We start from the raw sequence: 21,151 nt of genomic DNA on the forward strand, positions 1-21,151 counted from the left end.
TTTTCTATTTCCCTTTTATTGAAATAAGTGATTTCACATCTATTTCGTTTTTTATTTTTTGATTTCGTCGTCAAGACGTTGGTTGTTCGTCGTCTTTGTGCGACGTTGTTTGTTTTTCTTGTTTCTCTCAGGTATTTGATCGCTTCAGATTGTCAGATCAGCTTCGATCCAGTGCAGATTCAATCAATGATTTTGGCGTCATCCACGTTGCAGATCTGGAAACATGGTTATTCCGGAGATTTAAATATAGTCATATGTGTAGGCATTTGTACTTTGTCGTTTTATGCTATTAACATGGATGTTGTGAGTCTGTTCACAGATTCATCATTTTTATTTTTAGCGAATTTGCATTATATCGATGTACTCTTTCAATTTGAATGAATGAATATCTTTTATTTTGTCAAAAAAAAAAATTATTTTTGATCCCTATAAAATTTTCAAATTTCAAGTTTTACTCCCTATAAGAAGAAAATCTCTAATTCATTTAAGATAATTAATTAATTACAATGGTTGATATTTCATCTATTTCATATAAAATTAATCAAATAAGAGTGAATAGTTATTTTTGTTTTTAAAATTGTAACGAGTAAACACAATTCTTAATGTATCGAAATTTCAAAATAATCTCTGATTATATATATGTACTATGTTTGTCAAAATAGTATTTGACGTTAAAATGTTATAATAGTACTATCATATATCAGTTTTTTAAAATACATATTTATTGTCATTTCAGACTCCATAAAAAATTAGTTATTGTAAATATTGAAAAATTATATTAACGTCGGCGACTATGAAAACAAACGAGTGATTAAATAAAAGATTTTGTTAACTTGAAGCATAATTAAATGTTGTACATAATTATCTACCAAAAAAAAAAAATGTTGTACATAATTATCACCCAATAAACAATCCTTTATTTAATCACTCATTAGTGCATACAATGCAACTCACAATTATTTGTAGGAGTGATAATCTATATTGCATCTGAAAAATTAAGTTCAAATTCATAACATTTCATTATTTTCCCCATAGCAATGAATAGCCAAGTCTGAACACGTGATAACTTCTTCAAATCATTCTTTTTCTATAATAATCTTGAAATCAGCAGGTAGAGAATAGAGATAAGTAGCAAACTGTTTTTAACTTCACGCTTGAAAAAAAAAACTAAAATAAAGACATGAATGGGGAATATGGACAAAAGTGGCCCCCACGTGTAGTATTATAACATAAGCTCATATGAAGTTTGTTTTTTTGAATAAACTTTTTAATTAATAAAGTTTGTAATTTAGCAAAAAAAAAGTAAGGGTCTTTCTTTTTTCACTGTGATATAGACTGAATCGAGATTCGAAACAAGTCCACATTCATTCTTTCTTGATGTGTATATAAACCGAGCTTGGCACTACCAAATTATTGGAATATCAAAGTTCCACTGAGATTGCCTACTATATAGTGCAATCAAGCATAACCTTAAGATAAGGATATTATCTAATTAACTATTTCACGTAGAGATATGGAATGGAAGAAATGTTATTTGGATGTGATATTAGTGCCATTAGCAATTCTATTAAGCATTGGTTACCATGTTTGGCTGTGGTACAATGTTCGAACTCATCCTCATACAACTATCATTGCCATCAATGCCAGTGGCAGACGGAACTGGGTTGCTGCCATGATGAAGGTACGTACCTACACACAAATGATATATCTTAAAGTTCTACTCATGAGTAAATTAGTAATAACTCATCTTAAGTTTAATTAATATATCGAACACTAATTGTTAAAGTTTTTTTTTTTTTTCTTTAAAGTTACTCAAGAAGAATTGTGGATAATTTATCAAATAATCAATAAAAATTAGCCATTTAAACAAATTTGCAAGTGAAGTAAAAATTATTTGTTAATACCACATTTTTTTTAGAGAGATTTGTCAATGTCACTTGCAAATTTACCCATGTAACTATTACGGATTTTTTTTTATTTTGAAAGAACTATTTCTTATGGATTGTTGGGTAAGTTATCCACAATTTCAATATTTTTAGTATTACAGGCTAATTCCAGCACCTAAGGAACCTTATCTTTCTGTGTCAAGTATATCGTTGGATATCAGCAACATCATGTTGCAATTTTATCATAACATTGAGTTATTTTCTCAATATTTTGCAAGTTTAGTTTTCTTAAAATTTCTATTTATTTTTTCTACTAGATGAGTTGCCATTTGAGATCATTAGATCGTGATTTGAAGATTCAAGGTTTAAAGTTGGTATTTTAGTTTAAAAAAAAAAACAAAACTTATTTTCAGTTTCTTATCTCAACCGAACGATGACAAATCGTCTAACTGCATGACTGCTTGCTCAGATAGTCGATTAAAAAGTAGGAATGTCTATTTTATTCTATCTATTTTAGAGTTAGTATGTTTGAACACCTTAACTTTTTGAACATCCATTCAACATTATATTTTTTTTTCTCAAATCATCTATTTACATTAACATCATCAACATTACATCAAAATTTAAATGTTTAACTTTTAAAATTAAATATAAAAAAATGTTAAATACAATTTTTTTTTCTTTCGCAAATTGTGTTTTCAAAAATGAGAAATAATTGTTTTTTTTATGGATTTTCTTAAATAGAAATAAAAACAAAAATATGCAACAGACGATAGAAACCGACATGATTGTCCACTAGCTATAGAGTACTTAGGTTCTAGTTGTAGGCATTCACTCTTGTTCTATGAAGCCCCGATATCCGACACGATACCGATACAATACGATACTGATACGGCGATACGGATAAATTTGCAAAATTTCCGATACGATACGGCTGGGATACATTTAAAATTAAATATATAAATGCACAATATATAAACATTACTAAAATTGATGATAAATTACCATTCAAATTACTCAAAATGAGCAAACAAGTGACATTTACATATCTTAAGTTAAGTACTGTTATAAATGGACATCATTAGTACTATCCAAAAAAATCATCATCAGCACTACCCAAAAAGGACATAGTTTAGCTATTCATAAAGAACATCATAGTCCAACATTCACTCCTTAAGAGGAAACACGGACTGTATCAGTCTCCTCTCCTCTGTTTCCATCATCAAAGAACATTGTAGCCTCCAACTTCGGTTCATCTAAAGATAACTCAGCTAATTCAATTCCAACAACATCAAGCGGGTCATGCGCATAAACCAAATCTTCAACCCCTTTTTGGATCCATTTTATTTCTTTTGAAATAATGAATAAAAGAGTAAGTACTCCAATTTTTTTCAAAACATGATGAAGAACATACCTGAACTCCCAGCAATTTTCAATAAGTGAAATCTTGCTCTAGAGTATGAACTCCTCACCTCTTTTTGACAAAAGTTGCACCTCCAAAGCTTGTTTCCATCTGCAGAATCATTATTCTGCACCACAGTGACAGTGACAAATCTCCATAGTGGTTTACTATCATCTTGGGGGTTCTTTTGAAGCAAACGAACTAGTAACACTTTCTTCAATTGAAGACATAACTATTAACAAAAGAAACAATAATAAAACATTAACAAGAGGTTGGTAGTATAAATAAAAAGAAAAAATAAATCTAGGGTTTATTGTTTACATATGCTAAAAACAATCATTAATACAAACAATCTTATTAAGAAGAAAGTAAACATTTTTTGTGAAACAAAAGAGAAGATTAAAGAGAAAAGAAGATATTCAAAGGAGAAGAACAAAACATTAGAGAGAATGGAAATAAATAGAAAATAGAGCAGTAGAGAGAAGAGAATCAAAATAGAGAACCTCAAAATGTTGATGGAGGTTTTGTTGTTGATGTTGAGATGGAGCAATCGGCAGGTTAGAAGGACTGGAGGAGAATCGCTGACGGTGAGAAACTCAAAATGGATTCCATTCCAATTCCATATTTTTTAAAATGAGAGAGAGCGCGCGCTGCACTTCCACTTATTTATATTATATTTATTTCTTATTGCTTATTTTATTATTATTCTTCTTATAAAATGAAGTGGGTTAAGTAAAAGCTAAAATAATAATAAAAAATATTGTCCACGTATCGAATGAAGTATCGGTTAGTTTAGCTGTATCAGGTGTATAAGTTAGCCGTATCCGATACGTATCGGTAATTTAAATATTTTTTAAAAAAAGTTAATTACGCGATACTTCTCTGATACGCGCATCGGGATATATCGGGACGCATCGGTATCGGATACGATTCTTCGTGATTTTTAGAATATCGGGGCTCCATGCATACAACTACCATCACAAAGCTTAGGAATTGTTTGATGCCACAATCACCACTGCACAAAAACTTGCAACTTTACTCTTTGCCTTTAAGGTCGGCTTAAGAATAAAATCACCAAAGTAATCGTCTTAAACTTCTAAATATAAAATAAAAGGGTCATGTTAACTTATGCCTTTAAAGCACATGTTAAATATTAATTTCATTCTATTAATGGTAAAAATTTATTGAAAAAAAATGATTAATAAACAATTTGAGTAATAAATTAACACAATTTCCAATACATAATTTTTGTTAATAGAATTCTTAACATATTCCAAAGGCACAAGTTAACATTTTTCAAAACAAAATTAATAAAAACATCTCATATTCTTGAAATAAAATCATAGGCATGGGATACATATCATCAGTGTAGATTCTCCACACGCATTTTGATTTTTGCGTGATGAATACTTTTGGCATTACGTACTATTTATTTCCGTTGAATTTGTAGCACCCTTAACTTTTTACAAATCTATCATATCACATCATGTACCAAAAACATAATTTATCATATTCCGAACATGACTTTTCATAATCACGTCAATGCAAATACACCCTCCGTCCATATATCTAAGGGTAACACTGGGATGACATAGAGTTGAGTGATAATGATGACATTGACCAATCATAATGTCACAATGTTTGTGTTTCTCTCTCTTTCACAAGCATCGTAACATTGTGATTGACTAATATCACCAATGTCACTCAACTCTATGTCACCCAAGTGTTATCTTATATCTAAGCACCCATTTGACTTTATTTTTGTCCTTAAATCTAAACCCTTTTTCAAATTACAAGATGCATTTATTATTTTTTTCCTAAACATACCCCTAATTAAAACTACTAACTTGTCTTGAAATTTCAAAAGTCAAATTTAATACACATACAAACAAAGGACAATTTGGTAATATTAACACACAAAATATACATATTAATTACCCCGAGAGCTTTTCTTAAGAAATGTGAAAAAAGAAAAGGGTGCTTACATTAAGGGACAGAGGGAGTATGTCCTTGTGATCGACCAAACGGACCTACCTTATATTCCATCAAGATCAGGGTCTCAAAATGGGGACAACATGTCTACTCCGGTTCGCCTCATCCTCGATCCATCTGTAATATTGTTCATTCTTTTTAATGACAAACGTTAATGATTGGATTGGTTGTTAGAATAATTTGTTCTCCTTTATTTGGATTTAAATGAGGATCTCCAACTTTTTTATCGCTTAAACTCAAACTTGTTGAGTTACCCAACCTCTAAAATAATGTCAATTAATAAAGCAAGTTGAATTAGTAAATTGGATTAAATGCACATTTGGTGTCAGATAGGGTTTGGGAGCATTTATGTTAAACCATCGTCATTTTGTAAAAGTTTATTTTTAGCAAGATTTGAGAAAGTTAGAGTATCTAGCTTTTGTAAAATCACGGTAGCTCATCGTAGTATTGACATAGTAACAGTAATATCAATAATAATGTAATAATAATACAAAAGTACTGATGAATATTTTTGCAGGACAACGAGAAGAAAAATATACTTGCTGTACAAACATTGAGAAACACAATCATGGGTGCAACACTAATGGCAACAACTTCTATTCTTCTCTGTTCAGGCTTAGCAGCAATCATAAGCAGTACCTACAGTGTCAAGAAGCCCCTCAACGACTCAGTTTATGGAGCCCATGGAGAGTTCATGGAAGCTCTGAAATATGTGACTCTTCTCACTATCTTCTTATTTTCCTTCTTCTGTCACTCATTATCCATTAGATTTATCAACCAAGTCAACATTCTAATTAACACCCCACAGGATTCAATGTCTTTGGTGACCCCATCATATGTTAGTGAGTTATTGGAGAGAGGCTTCACTTTAAACACTGTTGGAAACAGACTCTTCTATTCAGCACTTCCATTGTTGTTGTGGATCTTTGGCCCTGTTTTGGTCTTCCTTTGTTCTCTCACTATGGTTCCTTTGCTTTATAACCTTGACTTTGTCATCACTAAGGGAAAGATGGACCCAAATCAGAACACGGATTTTGTTTGAGTTTATACTTTTATGTCTGTTTCTGTCCAAAAATAATAACTTTTAAGTAAGAATTAATTGTAGTTGGTCTTTATTTCAATGATCAGAAGTGTATGTTCAATAACGAGGATTGTGTTTCATTAACAAATATGCCAAGGATTGTGTGTGATAGCAAGTTTGATTTAATTCAAGTTTTGCTCTCTTTGCAATTTTTATAATTTCTTTTTCTTACTTTGTAATTTTGATGATCTTTCCATATTTTAATTTACACAAGTCAAAAAAATATTTTAATTTCGATAATTTTCCGTAAGAGAAACGTTATAGACACTTCAATAATAATAATAATATGATGGTAGCCCCGTAGCGCGAAAATCACATTACACATACACTTCTGTAACGGTTCTACAAATTGAAGCACAACAACACTCTCTATGTTTTTAGTATATTTTTTTTAGTAGCTTAGTGGCTAGAGCTCACACAATTAAACGTGAAGAACTGGATGTCCGGGGTTCGAACTTCGACCCTTGCATAAATTATGCAATGTTCCTACCAACTGAGCTAAGCTTAGCTCACAGGGACATATATTTCTTATTTTATTTAGTATTTAACTGCCGCTTATATTTTCCAACACATCCATGATCTGTCATGAGTCGTTGTGAATCTAGTGTCAAGTGGGCATTTACATCACCCCATTAGTGAGGGAGCTGATTTTTTTTTTTTTTTTGAACAGGCCAAGTGAGGGAGCTGAATTGATTTCTACATAAAGACTAGTTCTACTTTTCTAGATATGAATTCAATTTCTTTTGTAAGTTTTTCTATGCAGGTATCTATTTTCAAGCTCTTGTTTAATTTCTCAATTGGACACTATACAATAGCAAACCAATATAGCTGCAAAATTATTCATTGTGTTTTCTTATTTGGGGTTTTTGTATGTTGAGAAGCTACACATTGTTTAGGGGACATAATTAAAATTGATTAAACATTCTAAACAATTATGCCACAATACTATTTTCATTTTTGTTTTGTTTTGCATCTTCTTGTTGGTACACTCTCTTTTGTTTTGTGCTAAGGGAGTTTAGCAGAATAACATGGTGAATCGGCAAGGACAATTTACGATGTGAGGGTGAGTGGAGAAGATGAATGATTGAAAACCAAATAATAAATAATAGGGTTATTAACGTGTTTTTGTTTCCTATAGATATATTAAAGTTTTTTCAGTTTCTTTAAAATTTTCTTTCGGCTTTTGGTACTTATAAAATTTTCAATCACCACTTTTGGCATTGACGGAGTCAGAAAAGAATGTCAGAGTGGGCCACTAAAATTAACTATTGAAAAATTGTTTAAAGTTTCACAAATTAGACATATAATTGAATTATTTAAATTTTTCGGGTGGACCACTACACCAATTTGCGAGAATTTGGATCAACCGAAACCTAAAACCGACATAAAATTGTATAAAATCTCGCAAAATAGACCTATAATTGAATTATTTAAATTTTCGGATGGACCACTACACCACTTTGCAGGAATTTGGATCAACCAAAACATAAAACCGATACAAAATTGCATAAAATCTCGCAAAATAGAACTATAAACGTTGATTTTTTAATTTTTTCGGGTGGGCCGTGGCCCACCCCAGCCCATGAAGGGCTCCGCCACTGACTTTTGGTCTTTATTTTTAATTCAACTCATGTATTTTTTTAATTTTTTTTAAGGACTCGTGTAATTTTTAATAAAATTGTGCGAAAATATATAAAATATCGTAAAAATCTCTTAAAAAAATTATAATTTTTTAAAAACATGAATTTTTAACCACTAAAAATGTAAAAATTCAAATTTTTTTTGGAGATATTTTTATAATATCATAAATAATTTTGTAAAATTTTATTCAAAAATATGAATTCTACATATGAGTTTACTTAAAAGGAGCACAAAAGTAAAAATATAAAACATTTGGGGAATAAAAGTCGTAGAAAAATTTTAGGCCCTGTTTGGATAAACAGCTTATAGCATTATGGCTTATAACATTAGAGCTTACATCATAAGCTCTTATACTTGATAAGCTATTTAAGTTTGGATATGTACACTAAAAAGTACTTACATAAATTGAAGTGTTTGGTTGTGACATTACATAAGCAATTATCGAAATTTTAAATATTTTTAATTTAACAAAAAAATCAAAGAATCGAACCACAAATATCAAGATTTTTTTTTATAAAATTAATCAAGATGTAAAAAACAATATTATAATATATTAATTATAATTATATATATAATATAATCAATATTCGTCCTTAAAAAAATATCAATATTCATATAAGACAAAATTAACATTCGAGGTGTAAATAAATAGTCTAAACATCATTATACACAAGTATAATAATATATGATAAGCTTTCTTTTAAAAAAAAGTATAATAATATAAATATAAACTTGAGAAATTATGATTGTAAACTTACCATATATATAGATATTAATTTACAATTTGTTACAAAAAAAAGACAAGTTAAGTTTGTTTTTTTATTCAGTTTCGTTTTGTTACATAACAAAAAAAATAATAAAAATCATCCTTAAAAAAAAATCTTAGTTACGTGTGTTACTTTAGTAAGATAAGTATATAACAATTTTGTTGCTCATGCACAACCAAAGATAACTAACATTATAATTAAAATATATGTTTTTTTTCTAAAAACAAAAAAATAAAATAAAAATATATGTTTTGAAAAAGTGGATCCAGATAGAATCGAATGAGGTTACATAAATTCATAAGCTCCTTGTTAAGCTATTTAGGCCCCGTTTGGATTGGCTTATTTTGAGCTTATGTGGGCTTATCTACTCGCATAAGCCTTTTTGAAGGTGTTTGGGTAAATAAATAAAAACAGCTTATCATAGTTTCATAAGCTGCTTATGCCATATTTTAATAAGCCTAAATTTTCAGCTTACCTTCCGGCTTAACAAGGAGTTTATGAATTTATGTAACCTCCTTCGATTCTCTCTGGATCCACTTTTTCAAAACATATATTTTAATTATAACTTTTTTTGAAGGAATATTTTAATTATAATTTTAGTTATCTTTTGCGGTACATGAGTAACAAAATTGCTATATACTTATCTTACTAAAGTAAGACACCTAACTAAGATTTTTTTTTTTTGTTACGTAACAAAATGAAACTGAATAAAAAAAATAAACTTAACTTTTTTTTTTTTTTTTTTTTTGTAACAAACTGTACACTAATATATATATATATATATATATATATATATGATAAGTTTATTTACACCTCTAATGTCTTATATAAATATTGATATTTTTTTTAAGGACAAATATTGATTACACTATATATATATATATATATATATATATATATATATATATATATATATATATAAATAATTATAATTAATATATTATAATATTGTTTTTTTACGCCTTGATTAATTTCATAAAAAAAAATCTTGATAACTGTGGTTCAATTCTTTGATTTTTTTGTTAAATTAAAAATATTTAAAATTTCAATAATTGCTTATATAATGTCACATCCAAACACTTCAATTTATGTAAGTACTTTTTAGTGTACATATCCAAACATAAATAGCTTATCAAGTATAAGAGCTTGTGATGTAAGCTCTAATGTTATAAGCTCTAATGCTATAAGCATCTATATAAGCTGTTTATCCAAACGGGGCCTTAGGCTCATTAAAATATGGCATAAGCAGCTTATGAAACTATGATAAGCTATTTTTATTTATTTACCCAAACACCTTTAAAAAGGCTTATGGGAGTAGATAAGTCCACATAAACTCAAAATAAGTCAATCCAAACAGGACTTTAAAGCGGCTAAAACGAAAAGTTGATATATTTATAAAGTCTAAATACATTTTTAACCCTAAATAATGAAAAGACTAATATCTCTTAATTTGATATCCAATTTCCAAATAAAAGAAATTGTTTTGCTATAAATCAAATTCCGGTTCTTTTTTATAAGAAGAAGAAAAAAAAAAAAACATTAAAACGAAGACAATGATTAATTGCTGAACCTTTATAAATGTTTTTGCAAAACATACATTCATAAAAAGTTGTAAGTATTAAATAGGTCAAATATCATTTTTGATCCTTTTAGTTTGACAGAATTTTCAACTTAGTCTTTTAAGTTTCAAAAGTATTAATTAGGTCATTTTAGTTTGACAGAATTCTCAAATTTGTCCTTAAGTTTTAAATAGGTCATTTTAATTGATAAACTATTTCACGTCCTTTTAGTTTGAAACTTAAAGGACTAACTTAGAAATTAAGTGAAACTAAAAGGATCAAAAATGGTATTTGATCTATTAAATATTAAACGAAGACTTGAAAAATCTTTTGAACAATAAATACACGTTAAAGTCGTGATTTTTTCTTTTTATAACAAGGGCACTTGTTAAGGATTCAAAAAATAGAACAAATGACCCTGCATTTTTTTTTTACTTCTCCTGTTTTTTTTGACTTGAATGCTATTTTAGTCCCTTAAGTATTTAATTGGTATCGCTTTGGTCCCTTAACTAAAAAAAAGATTGTTTGAGTACTTTAAGTTTTTTTTTAGTCTCGTTTTGGTCCATTATGTTAGGTTTCCGTTAAGGTTTAAAAAAATGTTAACTCCTGGACACATGTCACCTTGTCATTGGCTCTGAGTTTATTTTTTTTAATTTTTTTTAATATATATATTTTATTTTTTTGTAAAAAAATTCTAGAACCAATGACAAGGTGACATGTGTTAACTTTGAGACACATGTCACGTTGTCATTGGCTCTGAGATTTTTTTAAAAAAAAAAATATATTTTTTTTTGAATAAAAAAACTCAGAGCCAATGACAATGTGACACGTGTCCAGGAGTTAACTTTTTTTTTTTTTTTTTAACCCTAACAGAAACCTAACATAAGGGACCAAAATGAGACTAAGAGAAAACTTAAAGTACTTAAACAATCTTTTTTTTAGTTAAAGGACCAAAGCGATACCAATTAAATATTTAAGGGACCAAAAGAGCATTTAAGCCGTTTTTTTTATAAGTTTGGTATTAGAATGAAATTTTTGAAGATTGACTTGCTTGCTATTTCTTATTGTATTTTGTACAAAAGGATCTTGATTAATTCACTTTTTCATTTGTCGGAGAATACTTAACTTTTTTATATTTGAAAAATGTGTCAAGGTTATCTCTGAAATAGATGATGTAGATGATGGTTGATAAAATAATCCTTGATTATAATTGCTGGTATGAGTACTGCGTCAATTTGTGGTTCGTACTAAAACATTTATTCTCTCGTTGATAACAAATTTGATCTTCATAGATTTTTCGAGATATTTTCTTACGAAGTTTTGTTATAATTTTTATATAAAAAAACTACTTTTTAATGTTTCAATTTGTTGAATACACAAATTTTAACACAAAATTTTCATTTTAAATTTTTTATCAAGCGCCCGGTTAACATTTCCAAAAAACATAAACAAACACGGCAATGGTCGTGGATCTGTGAAAGCGTGACACGACATGAAGATTTTGCACTTTACCAAAACCGAAAAAACAACAACAAATTCATTTTATTTCTCTTACTTCCCAGGGTTTCATCTTCTACTACGATATTTTTGATCTCTCGCACCCATTTGCCTGAAAGCAAGCAATGACAACCTCTTTCCCTCGCTTGCTCTCTACCACCGCATCCAACCCTACTCTCTTCCGCACCGGATCCGACCACCTGACTCGTTCTGTTTCCAACTCAGTCACGCGACTCCTCTTCTCCTCCTCCTCCTCGACTCACCACCACAACGAGAAGGAACAAACACAGACACCGAAGCCAGAATCTCTCCACGACGACGATAAACAAAGCCAAAAGGAAGAAGAAGAAGAAGAAGAAGATAATGATGATGATATTGATATGAACAAAGAAACAGGTGAGGTCGGTGGGCCTAAAGGGCCTGAGCCCACTAGGTATGGCGATTGGGAACGCAATGGTCGCTGCTCTGATTTTTGATTTATTGCTTACTACTTTACAATAACCAATACCATAACATAATAAAGTTGTAAGTCATAAATTGTGTACGTATTTCTCATTCAAATTTTTAAGAATCACTGCGTATTCTCTTGGTTCTTTATTGCTTATATGTATGAAACTGAGGTTGGGTGAAGTTGAACAGATCAACCCTATGATTCTTGAGGAATGTTCAGCTAAGTGAAAATTTGCTTTATTTATTTTTTAATAAACCCTCAATTTCGTCCCTGAACTATTACTCTTTGTTCAAATTGTTCCCTAAATTATTAAAACTTATTAAAAATCCATGACTTATTCCCATCCATCTCCGTCAAATTAGTACCTACTGGTTAATGTTGTATGATTCTGATTTACCAGTTTAATGAATTATAGTTTTCTGGTTTAATGTTATATGAATTCTGATTTGCATAAGGTTTTGTTGTTGAATTAAGCACTACTGCAAGCAGCTAGAATCAACCGTGAGTGGTTGAGCTCCCACTCATGCACCATGTTCCCATACTCGTGATTTTCATTTCTGTCATTTTTACGTAGGCACATTCTTCACAAGTGGATAAATTGCTGTTCTTATGAAACTTTAGGGACCGAATAATCAAAATATGTGAAGTATTGATCTAACTTAGTAGACAGATGAATTGCCAGCATGACAATTAACACTATCCATTCTGCTCAGACTGAGGGACTAAGTGGATGGATAAAGTAATAGTTTAGGGACCTTTTAGTAGGTTATAATAGTTTAAGAATTAATTTAGAGAGAGAGAGAGAGAGAGAGTAATAGTTCACGAACTAAATAGAGAATTTGTTATTTACTTTTAATGAAAATCCTTTTATTTGTGTTTGGGACAGTTCAGTTAGGATTTGAGTTTACAGAACTGTAAGTGAGCTTAGTTAAGGGGGGAAGTGGTTTTCTCAATACCTGGAATTTGAAGGCACGTGGCTTTGTTTATATTGTGATGGTTCTATAGGTTTCTAAATGAATATTGTGTGAAATGAGTACAATAATTTACGGTTCACTTTTTGACATGTGTTGTGTTCATTGTAGATTGTAAATTCGTAACGTGATAGTTGTTTGCTTGGTATGGAACTTTCATAATTATGGGTGGCATATGTTACTTAGGTGAATAGTGGTTATGCATCAATCATTAGCTTTCTATTCCCTTTAACATTTGGTCTCATGAGAATTCCATTAATTAAGGGACTGTTGTAGTGTTGTGAGTGATAGTTGTGTAATTAGATTTGAATATGCTTGTGTGAGTGAATGATGTTGATGATTGTGAGTATAAGAGATGTTGTAAGTTTCTTATAAATAGAGGAAAGGGTCCCGTGCTTATTTCTGTGTGGTTGGCTTGCTTCCTAATGATATTAGTCAGATAGGTGCTTACATCAGTGTTATTAGCAGCCACATTTCCATCATTTATCACTCTGGTTTTGCTAATCTTATGCTCTGCAGGACATGACTTCCACTGCTTGATTGCTTGCTTGTTGTGTCATGTGTGTATATGATGACACGGTGTTCTTAAATTAATAGTTTTATAATGTTGATGGTTCATGCTTCTTTACTTATTAAAAGAAATTTACTGACTAAACCACTTATTTACCTGAGGCAGCTTTGCCTTGTATGTAGTTAAAATTGTGGAATTGTATGTTTCCACAATAGGTAGGCAAACAAGTTGGCATGTTTGTGGACTCGATTTAGTAGTGACTCGGTTGAATTTGAAAATGCAAGTTCATGCTCAAGTCAGAACATGGAACCTGGCAAACAAGTGGAATCAAGAGTTTAGGGATGACAGAGATTTCGATTTTTTTTTTTTAAAATCTGTCCCAAATGATTTGCCCAGTTTGGGAAACGGTCAAGAGAAGACTATATATGTCTCCTTCTCTGCTCGTTGCAACCGTCCAAAAACAGGGTTACTAAACATCACAGAGCCTGCTCCTGTGGATGGCGCAAATGAAGCCTCCATCTCCGGCGATGAAAACAATGCCTCTAGCACTAACAATGCCTCATGTGCCAGCGTACGAGCTTCAAACAAGATCCTTATTTATCTGTTTCTTGCCGGCTGCAAACAGAACAGTTCTGCTAGTTAAATTTCTCCATTCAATGATTGTGTTCTCACTTCCTTTATTTAGTGTTTCTGATTCCTTCAATGATTGTGTTCTGGTATTGTTTATGTAGACACACTAAAAAATATTGGTAGCGTTCAATGTGGGTTGTCTTATATATGGCATTTCATCTTGCGATATTTAAGCATGGAATGAGATCTCTGTGTTTGTTCTCTCTGGGGTTTTTAGGTTATGAATTACAATTGAGGGTTTAAGATTCATTAGAAATGGGTAAATACTCAAGTAACTCAGCCATTTAAAGTTGTAAGATCTCTGGTGTAGAATTTTATTTCACATGGTTTTTTATTTTCTTTTGGGTCCTTTCTCTTGATGGGTTATGTTATTACATGGCATGTAATGTAGCCTTTTCTACAAATATGTACAAGCAATTTGTGAATTCAACATAATTCTCTTGTACATCTTTACGACGAAGGTGTATTATCAGAAATCTCCACAATATGAACGTATATTGAAGAGGAACAAGAATGAACAAAATGCATGTGTTGCATTTGTTTCTCGCTCTGGAATCTGCCCTCAAAGCAGCATGCTCATGAAACTGTTGAGAGAACTATGGTGAAAATAATATTAGAATGCAAACGATATGATGATGAGGCTTTTGATGTGTATGATGAGCTCTTCCCATATGCATGTCACAAGAAACTATTCCCTAAGACTTTGTTTGCGAGTTTGGAGGGGAGGGGAACAGAATGCTTTGAGTGGTGGAAAATATGAGGGAAAATGGAGAAATCTTTCAAAAAATTTAAATGAGTAGTTTTTTAGAAAATGATAAACTAATGCATATGATTACTATATTTTTAATTTTAAAAATAATATAACAACATAAATTAAATTTATTTGAAGAATTCATATAAACCCTCCAAAAATCCTTCTCCAATACAATTTTTTAGTTCCCCTAAATGAGGAGGGTTTAGTATTATGAAGTAAAGTTAACCCCTCAAAGCCTTTCCTTTTCATTTTCCTCTATTTCTTCTATTTGCTCATTCCTTTTTTCTCATGTCTTCTCCTCCCTTCCCCTTCAAACTCGCAAACAAAGTCTAAGAAAGGAGACGCCTAGTGCGTTTGGTAATAATGCAGAGGAAAGAGCATGACAAAGCTCATGCAACCGAACAAGAGACTCGGAATTTCTAGCTTCCAACTTGACAAGAATGTCGGCACACCCATTTAAAGTAGATATAAATAGTGCACCTCATTTACCTTTTAGTATCTTACCAAACAACAAAAGATCATCGACCAACATTAAGTGAGGTATTGAAAGCTCAAATATACCTAACTTTGAAGGAACCCACTCTCCATCTTCTACTCCCTGTGCACTTAGGTGAGTTACTTATTTATACACCACCAAAAGGTAAGGAGGCGTATGAACTCCTTGTCTATTGCCTCAGTTGAGGTAATTTCACTTCCTTCGAAACTTGATTGATAAACGACCATCTTAAACGATCGTAAGTCTTTGCTAGATTCAATTTAATAACAAAGAATATGGTTCTCCATCCACCATATATTCTCACGAATACTTCTAATTTGCACAAAACCAGTTTGATACGGTGAGATGATATTCAGAAAAAGTAGAAGTCCATGGACTACCATTTTAGTGATCCCATTGTTGCTAATGTTGCATAAAAAAATTGTTCGAAATTGGGAAATTATTTTTATGGCTTTTCTACCTTTGAAATGAGGGTTTTTTTTCTTTCTAAATTACCCTCTCTTGTTTATAGGGTATTTACCCTCTCATGATATCAACCAATCAAAATGTAATATACCTTGACAACATTAAATGTCATAAATGAGTCAATTTTTCCTAAAAAAAAATCAATTACAATCATTAGGTAACTTTTAATACTTTTAATTTTTATTTAATTATAGACATGATTACATTAGAGATCCTTTATCTTATTTATTTGCAACACTTTAATCCTTTATCTTTATTTTTTTCGTTTAGGTCTTTTGATATTTTATCTATTTTTTTTTATGAGTTGACCTATTTATTTATTTATTTATGACGTAACAATGCTTATTACACATATTTTTATTGACAATGATATTCAGTGTGGTCTAATATACACATTCTCACGTTATAAATTAATATGTCACATCATAAAAAATTAGATGATGACCAAAATTTGAGAAAAAGTGAAATAGGGGTCTAAAAAATGATTTTTAAAATAGGGATCAAAATTTCATTCTTTTTTATAAAAATAAATAAATAAGTGCATCTAAGTCAATTTATTTTTATCTTTTTCATATGTAAAAAAAAGAATTACAATTGCAAAACCTTTAATTGATATAGATAATCAAATCTTCTAGTCACACGTTTATGTGCAAATTGCTTTTTTTTTCGTTAACAAGATATCTTTTATGTCTCTCAAAAAAAAAAAAAAGATATCTTTTATGCACAAGTGAATATGTTGATTTGTAAAGTCATATAGGACTGTAATCAATACAACAAAATTAATACTTCTGAATGAGGTCGGTGTATTCGGATCTTCAATATGATTGGTTTTTTTTTTTTTTTTTTTAAAGTAGTTTAGTGGTTAGAGTTCAAACAATTTAATTGTGAAGAAATGAGGTGTCGAACCCCGACACCTGCATATAATATGCAATATCTCTACCAACTGAGCTAAGCTCACGGGGATGATTGTGATTCTTTTATTTGGTCTAATATTTTTATATTGAAAATTAGTAAATTAAGATAAAGAATTAAATGAATTTCCTCTTTATTAAAAAAAATAATTAAATCAAATCTTGACGAAAATAAAAAGAAAATCAAATATAAGACGGGACTGTAATCCAGCAGAACCCAATTTCTTTTGAAGAAGTCCACCGTTAAGTGCCGCTTTGCCCTAAACGGGACTCGAATTGAACTCAAATTTCCAGGTTTTTTCTTTTATCTCTCTCTTTATTTATTTGTTTGTAATTTTGCGTATTTTCCTTCACTCTGCACCGCGATTCACAAAGTAGCCAACAACCTCGAACAAATCAATCTTGTTCGTTTATTCATATAGTAATTGTAGCTTAATATTGAATCCTTTCTTCTAATTTCACACACAATTTGTTTAGGGTTGAATTTATAGGGTATGGTGCAAAGATCTCTCTCTCTCTCTCTCTCTCTCTCTCTCTCTCTCTCTCTCTCTCTCTGTGTTCTATTTAGTCAATTATGAAAATTAAAATTATTGGATCTATATTGAAATTTTTGTACACATTCTGAAACTTGTTTTTATCAGTTCATGTTGCATAGTATTGAAGCTGTGTTATGGAATACAAGGGTCCTTCATTGCAACTTCTATTTCAAACTTAAACAAAACCATAGCTTATATAGTTATTTTTTTTTATAAAAACTGAAGTAAAAAGATGAATTTATCTTTTTAATTTTGATTAGTTGTATTAGCTAATGGTTGATCTTGATCTTCTCGTATAACTATTTTCTTCTTAGGCTGTTTTCGCCTTTTCTGTTTTAGCGAAACATTGAGACACGATCTTACTAGCATTAAACTGAGAGGAGGTGAGTTTTTCTGATTGGAGAGATTATATTCTCCACAACACAGACACTTCAACAATGTCTGCTTCCATTGGTAGAATGGTGTTGCAGCTTTGGTTTGGTGACACTAAGATGTTCATTTGATTATTATGCTTTGGTGTCTCTAGATTGTTGAACAAAAAATGACATGCTTTTGCATATTTTAATTATTCGCATTTTTATCATGATCGGCTAGTTAAAACTTTGTTGAAAAGAACATGAACAACAGTTCAAGAAAAAACACTGGAGAATTAACTCTCAAAACTCCAACTACATTGTATTTTGGGGGATAAACAGATGCATTGATAATCATTTTTCTTTTAGAATCAAAACTGACTATTCCAAAGATTAGGAGTGCTTAAACATTCTACAAGACTGATTTCTTCAATTGCCGGTTTTTAGTTTCAAAGGAAACATATTTTTGTTCTATGATGCTTTTTCATGATGTATGAATATCCCTTTGTTTTTCTATGATGTATTTATTAAAATTTATATTATTTGTTGTTGTATTTCAAAACTGGCCATGTTGTCCTGCATTGACAGCTGCCATGTCACTTGCCATGCCATGCCGTGCCATGAAAGCTCTTTTGGGGCATGTCATCAGTTGTTACCAATGTTATACACGTCATCAGTTGTTACCTATGTTATACACATTGCGATAATGACAACAATGACTAAAATTATATATTTAATTAGTACTTACTGTGACCAATTTGAAAACAATAGGTGACGGGAAATTTTGTCCACCTCAATACAAATTTTACTATAGGGGATGGGAAATTTTGTCCACCACAATACAAGTTTTAGTTTTTGAGATTTGCACATTCTGCCTGTCTAACCCATACGAGGAGATAACAATGTAAAACACATTCAGTTGGCCTCATCATATATTTTTGTGCAACCAATTTTCTCCCTTTCTCCAGAAAGCAGTATCCCTTTGAATGATTAATTTATGAGCATTCAATTTTAAGGGGATAATTTGCACTCATAAAGCTATTGCCTGTAATGTAGAAGCTGCTAGTTTTAATATTTGTCCTCATTTTCTATTTTTATTTGCAGAAGCTATGTCTACATCTTATCTTCCTGCCACAACGGATTCAATTGCTCAGGCATTGGAGGCTAAAGACACTTCTGGCGCGATCTCCATTCTTTATCGTGTACTTGATGATCCATCTTCTTCACCAGAAGCTCTGCGTATGAAAGAGCAGGCTATCACAAATCTTACTGACCTTCTCAGGCAAGAGAACAGGGGAGAGGATCTGCGCAGCCTTCTCACTTCATTGAGGCCCTTTTTCTCCTTGATTCCCAAGGCAAAAACTGCAAAGATTGTAAGGGGAATAATTGACTCAGTTGCTAAAATACCAGGGACATCTGATCTACAGATTTCACTGTGTAAAGAAATGGTGCAGTGGACTCGTGCTGAAAAGCGTACTTTTCTGAGGCAACGAATTGAGGCAAGACTTGCAGCGCTTCTGATGGAAACTAAGGAGTATTCAGAAGCTTTGACTCTTCTTTCTGGGTTGGTCAAAGAGGTTAGGAGATTAGATGACAAACTTCTTCTTGTAGACATTGACTTGCTAGAAAGCAAACTGCACTTCTCATTAAGAAACCTTCCAAAGGCAAAAGCTGCCCTCACGGCTGCTAGAACAGCTGCAAATGCTATTTATGTGCCTCCTGCTCAACAAGGGGCCATAGATCTTCAGAGTGGAATACTTCATGCTGAGGAGAAGGACTACAAAACTGCATACAGCTATTTCTTTGAAGCCTTTGAGTCTTTCAATGCTCTTGAAGACCCTAAGGCTATTTTCAGCCTGAAATATATGTTGTTGTGTAAGATCATGGTGAATCAAGCTGATGACGTGGGTGGAATTATTTCTTCTAAAGCAGGATTGCAATATGTTGGGCCTGACTTGGATGCGATGAAAGCTGTTGCTGATGCTTATTCTAAGCGATCCCTTAAGTTTTTCGAAACTGCTTTGCAGGACTACAAGGCACAGTTGGGGGAAGACCCAATTGTTCACAGACACATTTCATCCCTGTATGATACCCTTCTGGAGCAGAATCTTTGTAGGTTGATTGAGCCATTCTCAAGAGTTGAGATTGCACATATTGCTGAGCTTATCGAGCTTCCAATTGATCACGTTGAGCGGAAGATGTCTCAGATGATTTTGGACAAGAAGTTTGCTGGAACATTGGATCAAGGTGCCGGATGCCTCGTTATATTCGATGATCCCAAGACTGATGCAATATACCCTGCAACTTTAGAGACCATTTCCAATGTTGGGAAAGTGGTTGACAGTCTTTATGTTAGGTCTGCCAAGATCATGGCATGAGCTCTCTTGTTAATTTTACTCCAGTGCCGCATTACTTCTTGCTGTTTTCTTTTCCATGCTGACTGGTATATCATTTGTTTAGTTTCCTTTGTTAAAACTCAAACCTTTTCTGGTGTTGTTGAGTCGAAGAACCAGGAAGGGTGTGATTTTAATTAGGTGTTCTCTATGGTTGACTGAGATGAGAGGATAAAAGGGGAGGGAGGGGAAAATCACTCTCATTTTATGGCTCGCATGAGATGGAGAATTAATATAATTTTATGCCTTCATATCTTTTTTTCTGCGTTACATCTGAGGATATAGGGCCCCTTTGGATTGTCTTATTTTTGAGCTTATGAAAAATAGCTTATGCTTTTTGTTACATTTGTTTTGATGAACTGCGTTACATCTAAGGATATAGGGCCCCTTTGGATTGTCTTATTTTTGAGCTTATGCAAATTTATGTTAATTTATAGGTTGTCGTTAACGAAAATTGTATCTTCATTTTTTCATAAATTACATTTACAAACTTATAAATAATAGCGACGTAGGATTTATGTTTAGGAGGATGGTTGAAAATAATGTGTTACATCTCTGTGTTCGTTCCAACTGGGGGTAATGTTCAGGAGATAATTGATGTCATTTAGTGTAATTGGTTGCATAATGCTTCACTTTTGTCGAATTTCAAACATTTATGCAACATTTCAAACATTAATGTATTGTCCTATTTGGGTAATGTTAATGAATCGTTGATAAATTATGTAATGTTATTGTTGCATTGGTAAAAAATTTATTTGAAATTGCCGTTTGAAATATAAGTAAAAACATGTCAAATATGGCTGGTGTAAGAATGCAGACATGTGATCTGTATTTACTGGTGTGAGCGGTAGTTAA

General features: G+C 31.5%; 3 protein-coding genes and 1 long non-coding RNA gene across 4 annotated transcripts; 3 read left to right on the forward strand and 1 right to left on the reverse strand.

The window, feature by feature from the left end:
• Positions 1–1,393: 1,393 nt before the first annotated feature.
• On the forward strand, positions 1,394–6,492 carry LOC11423379 (uncharacterized). Its single transcript, XM_003603528.4, has 2 exons — positions 1,394–1,681; positions 5,798–6,492. The coding sequence occupies exons 1-2, from the start codon at positions 1,514–1,516 to the stop codon at positions 6,320–6,322; spliced, it is 693 nt and encodes a 230-aa protein (XP_003603576.1). The 5' UTR covers positions 1,394–1,513; the 3' UTR covers positions 6,323–6,492.
• Positions 2,862–3,963, reverse strand: LOC120579592 (uncharacterized). Its single transcript, XR_005645353.1, has 2 exons — positions 3,792–3,963; positions 2,862–3,520 (listed from the first exon to the last, which is right to left on the reverse strand). It is a non-coding gene; the product is annotated as an uncharacterized lncRNA (long non-coding RNA).
• A 5,335-nt stretch (positions 6,493–11,827) lies between the features above and the next one.
• LOC11433547 (succinate dehydrogenase assembly factor 4, mitochondrial) lies at positions 11,828–12,551 on the forward strand. Its single transcript, XM_003603529.4, has one exon. It carries the CDS (start codon positions 11,951–11,953, stop codon positions 12,299–12,301), a length of 351 nt encoding a protein of 116 aa, XP_003603577.1. The 5' UTR covers positions 11,828–11,950; the 3' UTR covers positions 12,302–12,551.
• A 4,619-nt stretch (positions 12,552–17,170) lies between these two features.
• Positions 17,171–20,641, forward strand: LOC11436093 (26S proteasome non-ATPase regulatory subunit 11 homolog). The gene is made up of 2 exons (XM_024779563.2): positions 17,171–17,308; positions 19,008–20,641. The coding sequence occupies exon 2, from the start codon at positions 19,013–19,015 to the stop codon at positions 20,279–20,281; it is 1,269 nt and encodes a 422-aa protein (XP_024635331.1). The 5' UTR covers positions 17,171–17,308; positions 19,008–19,012; the 3' UTR covers positions 20,282–20,641.
• The last annotated feature ends 510 nt before the right edge of the window (positions 20,642–21,151 follow it).

Source organism: Medicago truncatula, chromosome 3 (assembly GCF_003473485.1).
Source record: "Medicago truncatula cultivar Jemalong A17 chromosome 3, MtrunA17r5.0-ANR, whole genome shotgun sequence".
Classification (NCBI taxonomy): domain Eukaryota; kingdom Viridiplantae; phylum Streptophyta; class Magnoliopsida; order Fabales; family Fabaceae; genus Medicago; species Medicago truncatula.

Excerpts from the sequence above, each read along its gene's own strand:
- LOC11436093 (XM_024779563.2), top strand. The coding sequence starts at position 19,013 with ATGTCTACATCTTATCTTCCTGCCACAACGGATTCAATTGCTCAGGCA.
- LOC11423379 (XM_003603528.4), top strand. The coding sequence starts at position 1,514 with ATGGAATGGAAGAAATGTTATTTGGATGTGATATTAGTGCCATTAGCA. Across the intron at positions 1,682-5,797 it reads GGGTTGCTGCCATGATGAAG|GACAACGAGAAGAAAAATAT; the intron begins GTACGTACCTAC and ends ATATTTTTGCAG.
- LOC11433547 (XM_003603529.4), top strand. The coding sequence starts at position 11,951 with ATGACAACCTCTTTCCCTCGCTTGCTCTCTACCACCGCATCCAACCCT.